Below are 20,210 nucleotides of genomic sequence, written 5' to 3'. Positions count from 1 at the left end.
TCTCTCCTACCTTGGTGCTCTCCATCTCAAACAAACCTGGTGATCTTCCTCTCTCCAGCCACTGTGCAGCAATCCCTTGTTCCAGCTCTCCTTGCTGCTGGGCCCCTGTGCCACGACTCACCTTGTCCTTCCGTCCTCTGCTGAGGACCCTTCCAGCCAGAGCGCTCACTGTGGAGCCACTACTGCTCCCAGCTAGACCCAGGACTGCTGCTTAGGCTGCCCCGGGCCTTCCTAAGGCATTACCTGTTACAGTTTATCATCAAGATCTTATTCTGTTTATTTATATAAATTAAATAAAAAGGCTATAATATATCAAAAATATAAATAATTTCCAGAATACATAAATACGTTACAAAAGTGGCTCCTTTTTTAAAAAAAATAACAATGTGTCCTTTTTGCCAAGACCTTTTCAGATTCAAAGCTCTCAAAACACATGAAAGTCAGAAGAGCTCACAAAATACATATAAAAGATGACCTTTTAGGGTCCAGGAGTTTGTCCAAGAGTTCCAGATGATGTTCACAACTTCTTTTACAATAGGTTTAAGAAGAGACTGTTCAAGGAAGAGATTTAATCACTATAATACCATCTCCTTAAAAAAACAAAAACAAAAACCCCCACCTCTGTCAAGGATGTGCTCTGATCGGACTACAAAGACAAGGTAACACAGCCCTCAGAAAATGGAGCAGATTATATCTTGGAGATCCCAGCACGCCAATACCTGCTACATGCTGGACACACACAGCGGAATGTTGGAATCCAGGCTTTCACACAATTGCTGGTGTTAGAGGACACTGCAAAGCCATGAGAAATAGTTTAGAAGAACAGCTGCACACAGATTGAGGAGTGTTACCAGAGACCACCAGATTAACCAAGGACAGCAAAGGCCTCTTATTTCCACAATGTCCCCTGCGTAGCAATCAGTAGGGCCGCTCAGATACTGAATAAATAACTACTTGGAGAGTCTGAAGATTCAGGAAAAAAGATCTTATTAGGGAACTAAAACTCATTAGGAAAAAATGGAAAGCAAAGATAAAGAGGAGAAGCAGCAGGGGAGTGCACCAACAGGAGGGATCTTTGCAGCTGCCGCTGGAAATGGGAGAGAGGCTCCATTCAGTAGCGTTTCCTCTGTCTTCCGTTCCCCTTGCCTTTGGCTTCCTTCTCCTTCCGCTCTGCAGCCGTGGTGAAGGTGATACAGTAAGCATCTAGAAAATCCATCAGCTTTGCCTTGGAAATCTTCATGCCGTTTGCTTTCAGCTCTCGGTGCAGTGCAGCCAGCTCAATTGGCTCGTAAGAGAGGACCTTGTGGTACAGGACTGAATTTGAAATGATGCAGTTTCCCACTGCGTCCAGTGTATCTGCTTCCTGGGCTGCTGTCTGAGAAGCTGGGAGCTCCTCTTCCTCATCCTCGGATATATTGCTACAAGAACTAAAAGTGAGAAAAAGTGCAAAAAACAATCAAGGAAACCACTGGTCATCAAGGGCACACTCAGAGATGCCCAAGTCCCTGGCTGCCAACCCTTGCAATGCCCTGTGTAGGATCTCCGACACCAGCAATTGCCAAAGGGAGGGAGGCAGAACACGCCACGTGTTCTGCAAACCTGCACATCGAGCTGTGCCGGTGCTGCCCGGCATTCCTTGCTCCTGCTGCACTACTGCTGACACACTTGCTCTGTGCAGCACCACACGCAGTGCTCACCGAGCAGCGCTCCCTGCTCCTCTTGCAGGCTCTCACTCAACCCTGCGAGGCTCCTTGCAGTGCCAGCTTTGAGCTCTGCCCATGTGCAGTTTCACCCGTGAGCATTTCTGTGCTCTCAGAATAGCTCACTAGCAATTAGACTGAAACGCACAACAGAAGAACTTACTTCAAGTGACAAAAGCTCAGGGAAGCTGCCTACAGTACAGATCCCCTGTATTCTGCATTGACACTTATATTTCCCATTTTCCCAGCTCATCTCTGTGCTGCACAGTAGACTCCTTCGTTAGTATTTTGTTCCCCTACCTCTGTATACCAGTAGAGACGTCACTGCCATCCAGCGAGGATGAAGATTCCCGAGAATATGAAGATTCCTGAGATGATGAGAGCATCAGCTCCTCCTTATCAGCTGCCAGAGAGCCCCTCTCTGGAGATACAGTTGGTGTCTGTCTACAGTTGGAGATTTTGGCACGTTTCCCACCAGCATGCCCATTAGTCTTCAGCTGCCTACGGCGCTTGGCTGGAGGCCTCTGTGGGAGAAGCTGGGAGGATGGGATATCATCCTCTGTGTCAGTATCCACATCCGTATCCACGTCCTGGTGAGGATACTGGAATATGGCCTTCAACTTTAACACCATCTGGCGTTTTGGGAAAGGACGAACTCCAAATCTGAAAGAGAAAGGTAGGACTTAAGCCTAAGATAATGCTGCGCCTTCCACTGCTATAGCTCAGGAATGTGACCAGGCCAGGAAGCTCAGTGGCCAGCTGGAAGAGCATGACATTGGAAAACCATCAAGTTTTCCCCTTTAGCACAGTAGCTGCCTTTCACACCACCTACCAGCAGGTTTCTCACAGAATCACAGAATGGTTGGGGTTGGAAGGGACCTCTCGAAATCATCTAGTCCAACCCCCCTGCTCCAGCAGGGACACCTAGAACATGTGGCACAGGGTGACATCCAGGCGGGTTTGGAAGATCTCCAGGGGAGGAGACTCCACAACCTCTCTGGGCAGCCTGTTCCAGGGCTGTGACACCCAAACAGTAAAGAAGTTCTTCCTCATATGGAGATGGAACTTCCATGTATTTTTTCTGCTCATAAAGAGATGTACTTGCACTTTTTTTTTTTTTCTAGATATACTTGTAGAAGCAGTGCTAACCTGCTCAACTCCCTCTTCAGTTCTGGGGTCTTCATAAGGGAGTAAGCTGGCATTGGTGTCATAGGAGTCTCAGGAGACTTGTCCTTCTCAGGAGACTTGTCCTTCTCTTGACAGGCAGGTTCTGCAACAGAATGAAATTGTCATCAGAATTAGTACAGAAGGATATAGGAGGGATGATATCTTCCCCTCCTGGTGGCAGATATTTTAATGTTATCTAGTAACTGTTTAAGAAGAACTACTTGTCTGCAAGCTGCTCTACTAAATACCTTTATACCGAACAGATCAACACTTTCGTCTTCCTTGGGTCTAGGATATTTGTTTTTTATTGTCTTTAAATCAGAAAACAAATTGAGCCATATGTTAGGTCTGAATAAAAAAGCCCACTGGAGGCTTTGATAGAACTGCTGCAAGGTAATTAAAAATATATGTTTACTGAATTCTGTGAAGTGGTTCTTTCCCAAGGAAGAAAATTGCATAGGAGAGACTTGATGCAGAAGAAACCGAACAAGTCAAGGTTCTGGGGGCCTGAATTAGATACTGATTTAGTGATACTGATTTCCTGATACTGTGAAGCACAGTCAGTCTCAGGTCATGTTCTAAATCCTGCTTGTTAAACTAATTACTTACGATAGTATAATTAGTAATATATCTAATAAATATTAAGGGATAAATTACTGTTCTTAGAGCTTAGATGGAAGGAACTGTCCTAGTAAGCAGCTGACCCCAGAAGGGTATGACCCCAGAGGCTAGTGTTCTCTGTGTCATCAGACATTCAAGCAGACAAGGCCCAGCTCCTGACACCACTAAGTGCAATCTGGTGGCAAAGAGCAGCTTGGCCCTTAGTCTTGTGTGCGTCCTGAAACCGCTCACTGTGTCCTCCAGTTGGGACCAGTGCTGGACACACAAAAATCTGTTGGAAGAGCCTACAATCAGCAAACACAAGGGCAGGGCAAGTCAAAGCAAAGGCAAATCAGAAGAGCTTTGCAGGAAAATATGCAGAGAGCCTACCCGTGGGCAGGAGAGGCACCTACTTCCAGCCAACCTCTATACTTCTACCACTGGAAGCAAAGCTTACCCGATGTCTTCGTGTAATTGTTAGCACATACATCAGTGATGAATGCATGAAAAACAAGACCCATTACTGCAAGGAATAATCATTCCCTAGCATGCAAAGTGAAGGCTGTTTGATTTTTTTTCCCCTCCCAGGTAATGTCTCATCATTTCTACAATGCATACGATCACTGTCAAAGCAGCAGCATGAATGGATCACAAATGGCTACGCTCCAACTATCCCACGTATTTAGTTGCACTCCCCCACATTAGAAGCTGACTGTACCTTCTTGTGCCTGGCCCTGACTGCTTTGGATTAGAAGGCCAAAACACCCTCTCAATATAGCAGGTGAACAACAAACAGGATGATCACCTAAAATGACAACAATTTAACCTACTTCAGTGAACCCTGTACAGATACAAGCTCTCACCGGGAGTCTTTGCAAGGTCTGTCGGACAGGCATCTGCTGAAGCTGACACCTTCTCAGTTAAAAAAAGCATCTGTGGGAATTCCTCCTCTTCACTATCCGAAACTTCCCAGAATCTGGGCTTCAGGAAACTTTGTATACTGCACTCTGATGACCATGCCTCAACAGGACTCTTTTTGAGGTGAAGCGAAGCTGTTGCTCCGTCACTAGGACTGCCCTGAAGAGGGGTACTGCCCTTCATTTCCTGGTCTCGGACCGGGCTCTCCCAGTCGAAAGCCCAAGAGATAGATCTGGGTCTGCTGCCAGGGCTGGCATTTGCCCAGCCAGCCAGGCTGGAATTCTGGCTGTTTCCTCTCAATGGTGATGGATACTCAGCGTGCCAGCAGTCATCAACGGGGACTGGGGGCTCATCGTGAAGCGAGACAGTACTGCTCAAAGAAAGACGACTTTCATCAGCTGAGTTCTCCCTAGGCAACTGTTTGTCTGACAGCGATGTTTCAGGAACTTTTATGAGGCTGAGAGCCATTTCATGGTCACTGTTACCTGCCACTAAGCTCTTGGTCTCGAGTTTAGACATCGATTGCTTTATACGGTTTATACTTGTGACACGTGTCTGCGTTGCAAAATCCCTGCTTTTGGTCTGAGGTGGTGTGTCTGGCACTAGCCAGGAGCTGTCCATACCTGAAGACTCCTCGCGACTCTGCCCTTTTTCATGGCTCAGGTTCAGGCTCTGTTTGCTCTCTGTACAGGCACCTACCTGGGTGCTGGGAGGCAACTCTCTGGACATTTTTACATCATTATTTGTAAGTGATGCATCTGTAATGCGACATGAGACCTGGGATGATCTCAGCTGTATCTCAGTGACAGATGATGAGTTAGGTTTAGGTTTGGGGATCTCAGGCCCATGTGCTATGCTAGCACTTTTCAGTTGCTTGGAGATTTCCATTTCCTTCACAGGAGAGCCAGACTCTGGTAACTTCCTCTCTTGTTCTAGCTCCATTTCATCATCAGAAGATGAAACAGTAATATCAGCCTCTTTTCTGTTCTGGACTGCAACATCCGGAGTTTTTATGACAAAACTGAACAAAACTGAAGCATATTTATGCTTGTTGAAATCAGTGCAGGAAAGCTCTTCTGGAGAAATTGTGCTCTCTATGTTCCGATTTCCTGATGTAATGTCCTGCTCATTGGCTTTCTGGAAAGCTATTTTGGGAGACGGGAATGGTTTTTGATTTCTCTCTGGTGTTTTTGCTTCTCTGGGAAATTTCCTATCCGATTCTGAAGACATAAGTGAAGAACCAACAGCAGAATAAAAAGACATATAAGATTTGAGAGGAGGACTGCCACAAAAACCATCCCTTTGTGGAGAGAGGTCTTTTTGTGACTTGGAGTAAGGAAGCAAATCATTAACATCAACATGTTTTTCGCTAACAGCCTTTCCTGACTCTTTGATAACTTCTTTCATTGGAGAAGGCTCACTGTATTCTATCTGATTTTTGAAAAATAAGCATTTATAATTTTCACGCCTATCAGTATCATTGTGCAGTGAACAGTTGGTGAATTGTTGTTCTTCCAAGCGGTCGTCTCCTCCCATATTATGTGAAGCCTGAGACAACTTGAAATCTTTCCCACTTTCCCATCTCCTAACCCACTTCTGAGGCTCAAACTGACAAGACTCAAAATTGATGCTTGTGGCATTCACATTTTTGCATCCACTTGTATTCTGCATTTTCTCTTCTTCAGACAAGTCACATTTGGATGTTTCCACATCATTGTCTTCCCTCAGATGTTTGAAGTCATTGCTTATCAAGGCAGATACGGACCTTTTTGCCTCTTTTTTCTCAGTCTGCTGGTTCGCACCTTGGGCTAGCTCAGTATCACTACAGATGTTGTAATCTGTGCCTTCACTCATCTCCAGTTTGTCTTGAACCATTTTTCTTTGAGTTGCAGCAAACTCATATATTTCCTCCGGCTCCTGTTCACCCACCCCGTTGTCGTCTTCCTTCTGGCATGCAGGGTTTAGCACAGCTTCTTCTTCCTCATCTTCAGCCACCCACACTGAGTTCAGGAGCTCTTTGAAGTTCTCAGCTCTGTTATCATTATCTTCATCATCTCTCGCAGAGAGGAGATCATCTTCTGGATCCACTCCAGAAGATGCCTGGCTCTCTTCAGCGCAGTCCTTACACTTGAGCACAAGTTCCCTTAAATCAAACCTGCAAGAATGTAACAGAAATGTTAATGTTTATCTCCCTCAAAATTCATTCAAAATTCCAAAATGTTATAGTTGCCTGATCAATCTAGTGAGTCTTGTAAAGAAAGTTAAATTTAATTTGTAAAACTGTTGTGCCAAATTAGACATGCAGTTTCAACATTAATAAAGTCAATAACAATTTCAGGTTTTCACTCCGTGTCACCATAATCTTCTCAGGTTTCACACTTATTTCCTCCATTCCAAACAATGCATCGCTGCCACTACAGAGGATAATCAGTTCTCCTTGATTAGGTATGAGTTTAACTGACTATCAACATAAAAGAGCAGATTTTTTTTCCTGGTCTTTTTCAGAATTACTTTAAAAGGAGGACACCTACATTTCCAGAACTAAGTGATTTTGATCCGATAGAATGTGTTTCATCTGCTGCTGTTTCAAGTTCATTATCTAACACATGTCTAGGATCATGACTGACATAACAAATTAGCATTCCCTGCATCCACATTCTGCAAGTCTCATTCAGATTAAGTGTGTCACTAGGGCAATGCTTTGAGAATTACACTCATCACCATTGCCACCATCAGCTGTCATTAAAGATCATGAGACAAAACTTGGCAAAAGTGTTCTAGTCATAAACCAAAAATAGAAAATCTCAAGCAGATGTAACCTGAAGAAAGATTCATGAAAAAATGAGGATAAGATGTTCATATTTCACTTAAGATGGAAGCAGAGGTACTTGCATCTCAAGTGAAATGAGTTTTGTGAAAGCCACTGAAACCACAACAGAAGGTATCAGGTTAAAGTCCATGTGGCTGAAAGCATGAGGTGACCCAAAGGACACTCATATGATACAAACCTGGTAGCCAAAGCCCTCAGCTGGGGCACAATCCTAGCAGGGATGTCAGTATAAGCAGTGTAAAGATATCGCAGGAACGCGAGGACTGCCTCTTTTGTCACATCGCTCAGCAGCACCCGGCGCGTCTGCTCGTCGTCATCGTCCTTCACCTTCACATATATCCCTTCGTCGTAAACCTGTGCGGTAAAAGGAAAGCAAACAAGGTCCACTTCCTCATAACGGAACAACACCAGCAGTATCTGCTCTCTATCAGGCCACTAATTTTTTTTTTTTTTTTTTTTTTGTGTCAAAGTCTGTTCCTATGGCCAGGATTTGATGCCTCAGAGGGAAGCTAAAAGGACCAGAGATACAGAGCTCCCTGGGGAATAGGGAGCTCCATACAGCTGTTAACTTGTACCCTGAAGCTTTCAAGGACCCCTCATAAATGGTCCTAAGCACCTTGAGTTGAAACTGCTGTAATCATGCATGAGGACAAAACGAATTCTACTGATTACAGAAAGAATGACAAAACTTTGTCAAGAAGTTGGTATGGTTTGGTGGCAGCTCTGTCAGAAGGCAAGTTCCTGTCTTCAGCCCACTACCTTTCATTGCCTTTGCAGGAAATTGCACAGGAGCAGGCTGGAAACTGTATGAACCAAAATGCTTCTGGAAACACAGAAATTACTTCACTGGCCTTGCCAAAGGCACAGGTCAATGCAGCTACCTCCATAGCACCTGTGGGAGTGACAGACCTCTGTCTGGGTTAGTTACAAGCACAGCTTGTAAATACTGTCTACTCCATAATCAGCAGGTCCAGAGTGACTTGCCACCGGATCTCCAAATACTCTGTGCTTACTGTACGGCATCACTAACTCATTTGTTGTGATCAGTCTGGAATAGACGGTCAAACTCCTGTTACTGCAAAGGGGCTTTACTCGAGGGGAAGAGAAAAGTCTAACAGCAGTACTTACCAGCTGAACAGCCCGTGGACAGCGTGCATACAGCACAAACATATGGGCATAAAGGATTTCTCCCGAGTCCACTTGAAACTGGATATCACTCAAGTAGGCGTTGTTAACCATGATATTGTAATCTTCTGCCAGCATCCTGAAAGAGGACTAGAACATAGAAGGGACACAAAGACAGGAGTTGTTACAGCTGTAAGGCATTTTCCTGGCAGATAAGGAGGCAACAGCCCAGTTTGTCAGCACTGCTGTACTCTGGGTCCCAGCGTGGGTATGGCTGCCTTTGCCTTTCAGGACTAACAGAATCCTTATCAGTGCAAGGTCTTCCATAAGAGACGTAAGCAACCTAGTCCAACACACATCTCTGGCTTTGTTTCCCTCCTTCTCCTCTCTTCAAAGCTTAGCAGCTGTGAAGAGGCAGTCACATGCTGTCTTCCACTCTACTTGTGGAACAGCCTTTTGCATTACAGCACATCATCGTCCTCGGATCTTTACCACATCATTTCCTGATGTGGCAGAGCCACTGCCTGCAGTTGGCCTCCTGCTCTGCTGTCTTCCACCATGTTTTTGAAAGCTGTAATTCCCACCTTGATGGAACTGAACTCAGTTCATAACAATTGCATAGAGCAAGAGGAATGAGGATGACCCAGGGGCAAGGTAATGAGCCTTTCCTCTCTTGTTCACTGTTTTGGTCTAGCAATGACACCTGGGAAGAAGCCCTCTGCAACAAGGGGGCAACACGGAATAAAAGAAATGCAGGTATCTAGTCCAAAGGAACTTGTGCACTTGTTACTGAAATCTCCTTTGAAAATTCCTTTATTTATTTACTTTTAAGTATTTACTCTTATAATTTTAGACTCCTTTACTGAAAGTTTGGGGAAGGCTGGTTGCCCAAGCGATCTGTGACTAGTTTAATGTCTGGCACTACCCCTACTACAAACCCATACAAGGCAATCTTCTAAAGACTCAGACTCCCTAGGTAGCAGTGTTGCTTCTGGAGGTGGCCAGTGCTTCAGAGAAGCGTGAAATACCTGCAAGCCCATGGTTGAGGGAGGCTGCCTGACTGTAAGTAGAAAGCAGCTTTACCTGAGACACTAATTGTTGACCTTGTACTTTCTGAACCTAGCACAGACTGGAAGAAAGGCAAGTTTTATCCAACTCCATGAGAGGTAGTTCCACCAGAAACAGCAGAGCTCTTTATTTTATTAGCAGGTTTCTAGGTTGGTTCAGTGGGAACTCAGCCTCTCTACTTGCTTCAGTGTGTTTGCAAGGAGCCAATACCGGTTAGCATGGAAACGGCAGCACACGCTGGGCCATTTCTTCCAGGCTTCACAGGTGGGCTAGAGGAGACTCTGCATGTCATGGACTGCTCTCCAAGGGCAAGACAGGAAGCTCAGTCTGGAAACCTGTTAGGTGTTTCTTGTTCTCTTTTTCTTGGCAGGTAGGACACCTGCAAGACGGTACCCCGAGAAGGCAGGCACTGCTTTCCAGGCAGGAAGCCCAGAACAGCCTTCCTGCTGACACTAAAATTATGACTCGAAAATGGGGAAATTAAGTAAGAACAGAAATATTCTGGCTGCACCATTCTCTGTGCAAAAGAAAGACTGGAAAGGAAGATAAGAGGAGAGGCATTGACAAAGTTCTGGTCAGAACCATGCAAAATGGGTGCGTACATGAGCCTGGATGAAACCCCAGACAGTTCTGTCTCTCCTGGTCTCCAGGAAGTGTGGCCTGTGTCATCTAGGCTGGGCATCAAAGCAGAGTACTACCTAAGTGCTGAGCAGATACATCCCTAGTAACTACCCCCAAATACTCTATGCACTACAGCCTCAATATTTAACCTGGTTCTCTTTGTGTAAATTATGCACAAATTTGCTTTATGTTACCTGTTATTTTAAATTAAGTAGGACAAACACTCTGAAACACCCACAAGCCTGCCTGTGGGCATCAATGAAACATCACGTATTTGGACTTCAGCTTTGCCTAGGATGATTCCTGTGAGTGACTGTAATGCTTAAACATCTCTGTTTCTGTGAAAATGAAGGGAAATACTCCATACTTCTGGAAATTAATCAAATAGGAGAGGCTTTTTTTTTTTTTAACAAATAAACAATACAAAAATACAGTGCAAATAAACAATACAAAAAAGGGGAAAAATAACATTTGTCCTTACATTTATATCGTTGCTTCTCGGAAATCTCTTCTCTATGGGTAGAAGGGCAAAGCCACTTAGTGAAGAATCACTGGAAGTCAATTCTTTTCCTCAAAGAAGAAAAGGCACATCTCAAGTCAGGTACAACCTTCTTGTAAGACAGAACGAAGTGGCAACTCTTAACTGCCATTTCTTCCTTGCCATGACAACTCCCCAAGAGACTCCTGTCCCAGGCTGACATTTCTGAGCTGAACGGTTCAGCCTCCCCCTCTTGGCTTTATCAGATGCATTTGGTTTTCTTGGCATATGACCAGCAGCCATTTGCTGCAGCTTAATAGGAGAACTGAGGGAATTTTACCCAAGTCAAGTACAAAGCGGAGAGACATTAGATTTAGCAACCATAGTCTTCACTGATGAGTGAACAGGAGACACACAGTGCATATATTATGCTAAATGGTTGGACAATTTTAAGGCTACCATTGGTCTTGGAATGTGCCGTTGTGCAATGCACACCACTGTAACCAGGGAAGTTAGAGCTGCTCTTGAAGGAATTCTAGGTGGTGGACTTTTTTCAGCCTGTACAGATCAACTTCAGGGACTGTGTATCCATGTACCAACACAACATCATCTCTTACGCTCTTCTTTCACCAGGTCTTCTCCTGGTGAAACCTCGTAAGACAGTGCTGTCGGCAAAAGCTACTAGGCAGAAAAGAGCATATATTTTGGGGATATATTTTTGCCTCACGATTGGCCGTGTCTGGGCCCCCGGCTGGCAGAAATGCATCTGACACCTTTAAAGGATTTTTAAAATAAAATTTAGAAGCTGCTGTCTAAGAGGAGCTCTTCTTAAATATTGGGATCTATGAATCATTTCAGAAATGTCAACTTGATTGTACCTAAAGCCTACTACAGAACAATGCCCCCAAATATCACCCCCTGGATCAACAATATCATCTTGCGGCTGCTGCCACTGCTCTCCAAGTTCAGTATGGCTAAACGTGGCTCCTCATAGCTGATGACACCAGAGAGGAGGCTCATGAGGCTGCCAGAACTTACTTGGCTGCTCTACTTCCTGAGCGTCGTTAAGCTCAAGCCTCCACTGAGTTTGTGCTTCCATGGCCAACTCAACCAGTTGCTGCAGAGTCTGAACATGAACCTTCTCGCCCTGAGACGAAATCTGTCCAGCCCGTTCAGAGCCCGAGTCGGCTTCATCAGCAGCTTTTTCTCCAGTCTCTGGAGAAGCAGGATAATGAGGACTGAGATCAGGCTGAAGTTGCTGAGATACTTCTGGTTGATCAGATCCCACTGATGGCAGAGAAGTCTCTGACTTATAATTCTGATCAAAGGAGAGAAAAAAAAGACATCAATAAAATAATTTTGTATGTATTTGCAGAGCTCAGAGTACAGTCTCTGAATTGATCTCTAGTTCATACTTTCAAAATATCTTAATAAATATTAATAAAATACTTTGAGCGATCCCCAGATACATACTTGCTCTCCAAGAAGATAGTGCTATAAGGCGACAGACTAAAAGGTCCTGTCTGTTTCTGTAGGCAGCATTTATAAAACTACAGAAAAACGAGAGGCAAGACATCTGGATAATAACAGAGTGAGACCGCCCGGTTTAAAACTGGATCACAGTCCTGCATGCAGCTTCAGGCAGTGGGATACATGGGGAAAGCCTGAAATGCAAACGCTTCACTTTACAACCCTAGGAGTGCCCACCCCCTCCTCAGTGTAACACACAAGCATCCATCTTCAGTGTGAACTTTCCACACTGTTCCTTGCTGCCTTGATACAAAACATGAGTAAAGAAAGAGAAAGGCTCTGATTATAATCAGTCAGAGAAAAGTATCAAGAAGGAACACAAGAGTCAGGCTACTGTAAAAATAGCTAAGCTAGTGGCAAAATGAAGAGGCTCAAGCCCTCTCACTCAGTGCTCTGCTCCCATTTGTTTTGTCTTCCAAAAGCCCAAAGAACAGCACGGCAACACAAGCCTCAGCCTCCTGTCCAAAAGGGAGAAGCGAAAGTTCAAGATCACCAAACCTACTTGTGTGAGACCAGGGGACAGTTGTGCAGGAGCAGAGAGCATGCAGAGCATGGGGTGACTCACTTACATGGCAGAAAAGAGAAGGGCTACAGAGCAAGTAAACTGTGGCACACAAATACCAGAGGAAGGAGAAAAGAGCATCCCACCTGCACAGTTATGCAAGGTACGATTGGAGGGGTCGGTTCAGCAGTGTAGAATGATTCAGGGTCGCAGGGCCCTGTTAGAGCACTGCTGTTCCATAAAGGGCAGTCCTTGTTTCTGGGCGATGGCATGAGCCAGTCTGTTTTCTCAGATCCATCCTCCAAAATCCTACTGGTGGGAAGCCGAGGAGTGGGAGGGAATTCCATCTCTTGTGTAAGCACCATGGCGGCTCGCTCTTCAGTCCTTTTGCGGGCTGTCTCTGGATCCCGCAGCAGTAACGGTGGAGGAGTAGTTGGGCCTCTTTTACGTGTTCTTTTCTCTTTAAAAAGAAAAGCAAAAGAAACCCAAATAAATGAACAGCTGAACACATAAGCAGAGGAACTGAACCTGCCAGCTTTTTCAAGTGTTGCAGTTGGCAATGATCAAAATGCAACTACAGCAGAACACAAGATTTCTGCAATAAGTCCCAAGTCTCCCGTTACTTCTGCCAGAGAAACAAACCTTCAGGGAAGACTTATTCGTGCACACATGGTCCTGCTGGGCTGAGCTGTCAAATCAGATCACTATGAAAGCAACTGATACCTATGTGCAGGCTACCTTCCAGACCCTTTGAACAGTGAGCGTACAGTGCTTTTGGCGAGTTAGCAGCGCTTCACTCAAAAAAGAGAGAGAGAGAGAGAAGAAAAAAGACTCCAAAGCCATGAAGGACTGCTTTTGGTGCGTCTTGATCACTGGTGATGGTCACTCATGTCAAACCACAGCACATATGAATCCTGCACAGCTATCATTTGTCAGGTCTGTTTCTCAGGTCTGTTTCTTTACTGCCTTTGACTTACTAATTCCCAATATAATTGGCAGTGGTTATCAGCAGGAAGAGATTGAGGAGAGCCACGAAGAGCAAAGTGTCTCCTATGTGCAGAACTCAACCTTCCCCCAGGGCAACTGGCTTCTTTTCTGACCATTTTTGTGCATTTAAATAGCAAACCACAGGTTCAACGTGTGTAGTTGTATGCACATATACCTCAGAAAGAAAGCAGAGCAAGGAGAGAAGGATGAAAAAGTTGCATAATCAAGGGTATGGGACAGTGAATAAGAAAAATGCACTGCAAAAAAAATAACAATGGTCTTTTCATGTTTTCCCTTTGGGATTTATTAAAAAAACAACTCATCTTAAAAACATTCTATAGTTTTGAAACAATCAACCAGTGAAATAAATATAAGACTCAGAATGGATTTCAGTGAAACATCCTGCAGCCTCCCTTGGCTATCTGTATGTGGATACTTTGCATTACTCCATCTCGGACAACTTAAATGAAACAGAAGTGTGCTTGTCATCCCCTATGCCCAACAGAAAAGTTGGTAGTGAAGAGCAGGCTGTTACATCACTCCTCCAATAGTATAGCCTGAGACACTCACGGTGACACATACCTGATCCAGGCTTCCATTTGATTGGCAAGGCAGCCACGGGTTTCATATTTGCAGCTACTGCTGCTTGTTCACGCTTTTCTTGCTCCAAGAGAGAGCGTGACATTGCCATAGCAACCTGCAGATCTTCATCCTGAGGTTCCATTTTGATCCTCTTTTTCATTTCCTTGGAGTCATCTCCGGAGAACTCTTTGCGTTTTGATGTGTTTGGTTGATTGCTGAAACGTAAGAATGCAGCAGAAAGCCCAAGTTAACCTAACATAACTGGATCAGAGACAAGAAACCCTGAGCACTTCAGACCAGCTGCCCCACTTCCTCAGAGAGATTCCCATATCCAGAATAATAAGAAAGCATCAACAGTACTTTTTTCTGTGGAGGAAAGAAAAGGATTTCTTATCATGCGTGGAATTCACAGCAATTTGGAGAAAATCTTATTTTGGAAAGGTAAACATAAGACTGCAGCACTGACAAACTGCATTTTTTTTTTTTTTTTGCAAGGGCACGAATGGCCTTAACCATCTGCTACCTCAAACGTAAACTTTGTATCAAAGGGCAAAAATCAGGTTGAAGTCAAGAAGACCGTCACCAAAACCGTTCTGCCAATCTTACACTTCCAGAGTAAACAAGCAATGGCCCTTCCTCAGCACAATAAGACTTAAAAGTCCTTTGGATACATTTCAGGCAGGCACCACTCGCTATACTCTGAACATGTTGCTCAAATCCCAAAGAGCAGATACATCTCTGCACCCAGCACAATTCAAAACATCCTGTATGTTTCCTCCTCGACTCTGTGGATAAGGCCCATGTATCCAGGACAGCAACGAGCTGAAAAGCTGAGGCCTTGGAAACACAGATACTCCGAAGAGACTGTATGCTCATATAGCATGTTCTGCTTAATAAGCTCAACCACGCTATTCAGCTTTATTACGTAATTACTTCTCAGAGCATAAATATTTCTGACAAATTAGTGTAAGATTATTTACTTCCCATTTTGCTCCTGTCTGCTGACTCATAGTCATCCACCACTTTTGAAGGAAAGCAAGATTTTCACCGAAATCTTACCTGGGATACTTAGGAGAGGCAACTCCAAACTGAGACACCTGCAGTGCCTGAAGCAGCATTTTAGGAGGAACAGCCATCTTCACAGCACAGCGTTTCAAGTGAGTAGTTTGGCTCTCGGAAGTTTGGAAATGTTTGCCACAGACGAGACAATCAGGGATTGCTGGTTTGCTGGAGGAGGAGATCTCTGCTGCCTCCATCTCATCCAGACACCTGGAGGATGATGGAAACAAAACAAAACAAAACAAAATAAAATAAAATGCTCTTTTTGAACCTTGCCTCCTGAAATGCTGTAATTGAGCAACTCCAACCACTTAAGCAAGCTGTTTACAATACTTTCTTTACAGAGAAGCACAGACTTTTCATTTATAAAGAGCTAGCTGTATGTAATATTTTAACAGTATTTGATATTTACCACTAAGGAAACTGTTATAGAGTGCTGGCATCAATTTAAGCCCACACCATTCTGACAAAAGAAAACACAAGGATCCTTCCCTTAGCCTTCCACTCTCATTACCTGTGGAAAGCAAAGGTCTATAGTGCATATATATAGTATTTACAAAGGTATATAGTGCATAGTTTTACAAAAGTATATAGTGCATAGTCTATGTATTTATTCATCTTGCAAAACAGTATCACATCTTTCCTTCAGCGAATAGCTCAGATTTGCAAACAGCTGACATAACCAAATGTTCTTAGGAAATCATTATTTAATTGAATAAATGGTGTTGAAATGGGCAGATTTCAAAATGGACACTAATGGGTAGCTTTGCTACCTAGTCTGCAATTACATCTTCTCTAAGGCACTGCTGCTGAAAGCCACACTGGCCTTTCATGCTAGTGCTTCACCTATTAACGTGCTGCCCCCGTCGTGTTGTGTTCATGGCTGAAAGATCCTTCTGGCAGATCTGACAAAAAAACAAGCCCTTCTCCTCTAGGCTTTCCGGGACTTCCTCCTTGATCTTCTGCTGAAGGGCAAAAGCCAAAGCACCATCGTCCTTTGTGGATGGAAGATCGTGGGTAACTGGCACAGAAGGGAGAGATGATAGAGTTAAACATCTTGTAGTGAAAGGCATGAAACTGTTATATTTGTCATGATTATTTTATTAACTTAAAAAACCCCTGCAATCTTCCTGTTGCATCTTCACATCTCATTTCTCACAAGGGAATGTACAAACAGTACAGGTGAGCACTACCCCAGGAGTGGAAGGTGGCAATTGGTTCATCGCACATTATGTATCCGAACCAAAAGGAGAGTTATGTTTTAGATGAAGTTTCTGGGAGAACATGGGGTCTTAAACATTACATATTAAGCACAGGAAATTCTCATGTCCATAGAGAACCAGCAGGGCCTTGACTTTTAAAGGGGCCTTGACTTTTAAAGCACCAAAACACCAAAAAAAAGTGCTATGAATTCAAATTGCTACGGATTCAATTCATCTGCATAGAACATCCTATTTTGTAAGTGCTCAGAGATTTACAGAAGACACGGAGTAACTAAGGTCATATTTATATGAGCTACACAATATTGCCCCTGAGAAGAACGACTGGATTTACTGATGCTCTTAGAATCTCAACCTGTTTCCAGAAAGTAAATTCTCTCTCCAGAATTTAACATAAAATCAAATTTCAGCCTCACAAAAGATCTAGGAGAGAAGTATAGAGATCAATACACATTTATCAATAGAGAAAGCAAGTTCTCAGACATGTGGAGCGATTTATTCAGCATCACACAAGCCACCTGTCCAGCTGTGAACAAAGCCCAGGAATCCAGACTGCTGCTCATGCAATCACCCTAAGCAGCCCTCAGCACTCTCCATGCACACACAGGAGCTAAATAACAGCAGAAACGTACCTTTTTCCGGGTTCTCTTCCTCGCTTTCATCAGAGGAATTCCTGCTAGCTGCAGCCTTTGGCAAGCTATCGCCCAGGCTATGTTTTAGCTGCTCAGGTGCCACTCTCTTGAAGTGCTGCATTCCCTCCACCGCCAGCTTTGCTGCCCGCACCTTCGACCCAGGCAGCAGTGGTGTCTTCAAGGTGTCTGAAGAGCAGGTCTCTGGTTGTGAAGGACGGAAGGATAGTGTAGTCTGGGAACAGTCACTCGGAGCATTCACTGAAGGGGACAAAGCACAGTTTCCCAGTCAGAATTAAACAGGTAACTGAGCTGCCCAGGGAGCTCTTGGGAAGCTTCCCAAAACAGCAACCTGAGATAGTCAAAAAAAATGAACATGTTTCTACTCTGATCTTCAAGCCCTATCCATGCTTCGGACTTTCAGGCTCAGAACCAAGCAACAGGTGTTCCTAAGGAGGGGTGGTAACGAGCAGCAGGCTAACAGCTCAGTGTATCTCCGCTCTGCTTTGAGGCAACCTGTGAGATCAGACCAAAGATCTCACCAGCCCAGTTTCTGAGTGCAGTCACTAGTAGATAATTACGAAAGGGTATCAGGCAGAACAAGTACAAAATAATCCTTCTCCTGGTTGACCTTAGCTGTCAGTTTAAGGATTTCATGCACTGGTGACTGCCTTCTGGTCATCATATTTAGTCATCACTGAAAGACCAATCCTTCATCAATTAACCCAGAACCTTTCTTAATTTATTTTTTTGGCCTTGGTGACAGTCAATGGCAACATAATTCAACATTCAATACAATAACACACTGTGAAAAAACACTTTGATATAATCTAAACTTGCTTCTTGATGATTTGAGGGATGTTTTACATTCTGAAGTCGCAAAAAAAAAGGTAATGACTCCCTCATATATCACTCAGCACTTAGGTTTCACCTTACTGAAGAACTGCATACCTCCTCCAGACTTCTAAAGAGCTCTACTGAACTGAGTCTTTTCAGTACTAGCCTATTTTCTGTCTGAAAGATTTCAGTGCACGCACCTGTCACATTCCTCTTGGTAGAGTAACTGGTCACTGTGCGCAGCTGGCTGTCAGGGAAAGCGCTTCTCCTGTCTTCTTGTGACGTCCCACCACTACTGCAGGGCACAGCATCATCGTGTTCTTCACGCATCCCTGTCGGCACCTTAGAACCCACATTTTGTGGCAAATCTTTCCCCTTCACTACTGGAGAGCAATGATCTATTTGGCTCCCAGGAACAGATCTGCCTGTTGTAGTGGTCTTTGTCCATTTCTGAACCTTCTTTGTTGCCTCAGTATCCTCAGCTTTCTCCTCAGTATCCTCAGCTTTCTCCTCAGTATCCTCAGCTTTCTCCTCAGTATCCTCAGATTTCTTCTTTGCCCTACCAACAATTTTTGCCCACACTACTTTAAATTCATTGTCCTCTTCATCCATGGTGCTGCAGGCTGCAGTAATGCTGCCTAGCAGCGCTACAGGGAAAGATCTCAGGAACAGTCAGGGCTGCGTCTTCTCTGGCTCGCCGCCTTCATTCTTCAGACGCCAGCACTTCTCCACTGTTCCAACGGTGGACTTTCCTCTGTGATTAATTCATCTGCATAGAATATATTATACCATTTAGTGCAGCACATTCTCCAAGGACCCTGCTTATTTTCACTCAGCACAGTGATGACTTTCTTGTTCAGAGGATTTTGGAATGGAAGTGAAGCATTTCAATCTGCCCAAAGCATGTGTAGGATCTTCATGGTACGCTAGAGGGCTTCAGAAAGATTTACTGAAGCCCTTTAATGGAAAAACCTCTAAAAGGTGGATATGTAAGATGGTATAGGCAGATGCAGTGTGAAACAGGCCTCTGGTACCAATTTGAAAGAGGACATTCTTTGAAGACTCTTCTTTGAAGGAGAAGAGATTCTCATATAAAATATTGCAGCACATAAGTATAATAGCACATATAGACCCCAAACACTAATACTGTACTTTCAGCACAGACAGACACAGGCCACATTCAAAAGCATGCTGACCTCTCCTTTGAGGTCAGAATCCTGCCTGGAGCTCAGAATTTGAGATGTCCCACTTGTATATGCATCCATAGCTACATTTATATAACACAGCAAAAATGAATGTATTCACTCCCATAAGGTGGGGAGGAAAGACTGTCACTCGGAGTGCAAAATTTCATTTTGTGACACAGCATATTTAAAGAAGAGAGCCTGTCCCCATGCTGAAAAGCAGCTAGCAGAGTAAGGCTTAGCAGTGCTTGGCCTTGCAGAAGAGTTTCTCGGACAGATGAGAGAGCACATCTAACAAATGTGCCCACCCTTCTTTCACCTCTGTGTTCTTACCTCCTCCTTTGGCTACTCAGTAGACACTGACCATGTCTCATAAACTGTTGTCAAATACACCAGATAAAAGTATTGTCTCTTTCTTAGCTGGTTTAAATTAGCTTCTTAAACTTATTTAAAAAAAAAAACTGATTTAACTAAGTTTCTTAAACTTTCTCTACAGTAAGAATAACAGTGCTAGCTAGTGATTTCTTGGAACAGCAATAGGTACAACAACATCCATATGGAAATGCCATCAATCCCTGAGCAACACTAGAACTAGATTTCTATTCTTAGACATTTTGATTGTCCTCTTCTTCCAAGCCCTATGTTCACTACGGTTCTGGCTATTTTAATGGAGCTTTTATATTGACTCCCAAATCCATTTCTTTCAAAACTTAAACAGAGTGTTTCATTTGGAATGGCAGCAGCTGTGGTTCAGTTTCTCCAATAAAGCTCTGGGCACCAAAAGACTCAAAATGCAGGAAGAACACAAGCAGGATTGTTTTCTCAAATGGCTTGGCTGCAGCCATGCAAGGCTAAGGAATGCTGGTTACACATTTTCACAGGTCAGCCTTTCCTATAAGCAATTACAGATGTTAATGGATTTATCTATTTTAAATTCAACCTCCCAAACCTGCAGAGGACTTTGCTGTGAGTCTTGGATCATTTCCTGAGAGAGAAATTGACATTTTCTGTAACCAGTTCATAAATTTATTTTTTTCCGACAGAATCTTGGAGTAGTTATCACTACAAATTGACCTTTTTTTTTTTTCCTAAGGAGGAGGAGGCACACAGAGAATCTCACATCCTCCATGGCTTTAAATAACTCTCACAGACATATGCGTACACATGTCATAT

The 20,210-nt window shown here is 43.9% G+C and overlaps 1 protein-coding gene across 1 annotated transcript; it reads right to left on the bottom strand.

Annotated features, from left to right (window-relative positions):
* Positions 1–1,111: 1,111 nt before the first annotated feature.
* On the bottom strand, positions 1,112–18,465 carry LOC148595395 (structure-specific endonuclease subunit SLX4-like). The gene is made up of 14 exons (XM_088520925.1): positions 18,054–18,465; positions 17,020–17,277; positions 16,014–16,188; positions 15,168–15,377; positions 14,109–14,323; positions 12,686–12,999; positions 11,546–11,825; positions 10,511–10,599; positions 8,344–8,490; positions 7,394–7,569; positions 4,331–6,540; positions 2,850–2,970; positions 2,001–2,363; positions 1,112–1,427 (listed from the first exon to the last, which is right to left on the bottom strand). Exons 1-14 carry the CDS (start codon positions 18,463–18,465, stop codon positions 1,112–1,114), a joined length of 5,286 nt encoding a protein of 1,761 aa, XP_088377051.1.
* Between the last annotated feature and the right edge of the window lie 1,745 nt (positions 18,466–20,210).

This window comes from Tinamus guttatus, unplaced genomic scaffold (assembly GCF_059628265.1).
Source record: "Tinamus guttatus ecotype Peru unplaced genomic scaffold, ASM5962826v1 Tinamus_guttatus_pri_ptg000106l, whole genome shotgun sequence".
NCBI classification, from domain to species: domain Eukaryota; kingdom Metazoa; phylum Chordata; class Aves; order Tinamiformes; family Tinamidae; genus Tinamus; species Tinamus guttatus.
The sequence above is the reverse complement of the archived record's forward strand: the minus strand, read 5'-3'. Positions and strand labels throughout refer to the sequence as shown.

What these genes read in the sequence shown, in the direction of transcription:
- LOC148595395 (XM_088520925.1), bottom strand. Translation starts at nt 18,465, where the DNA reads ATGGATGAAGAGGACAATGAATTTAAAGTAGTGTGGGCAAAAATTGTT. An exon ending in TACCTTGCATAACTGTGCAG is followed by an intron (nt 11,826 to 12,685) that starts GTGGGATGCTCT and finishes TCCTTTGATCAG; the next exon opens with AATTATAAGTCAGAGACTTC. An exon ending in CGAGAAGCAACGATATAAAT is followed by an intron (nt 8,491 to 10,510) that starts GTAAGGACAAAT and finishes TCTATGTTCTAG; the next exon opens with TCCTCTTTCAGGATGCTGGC.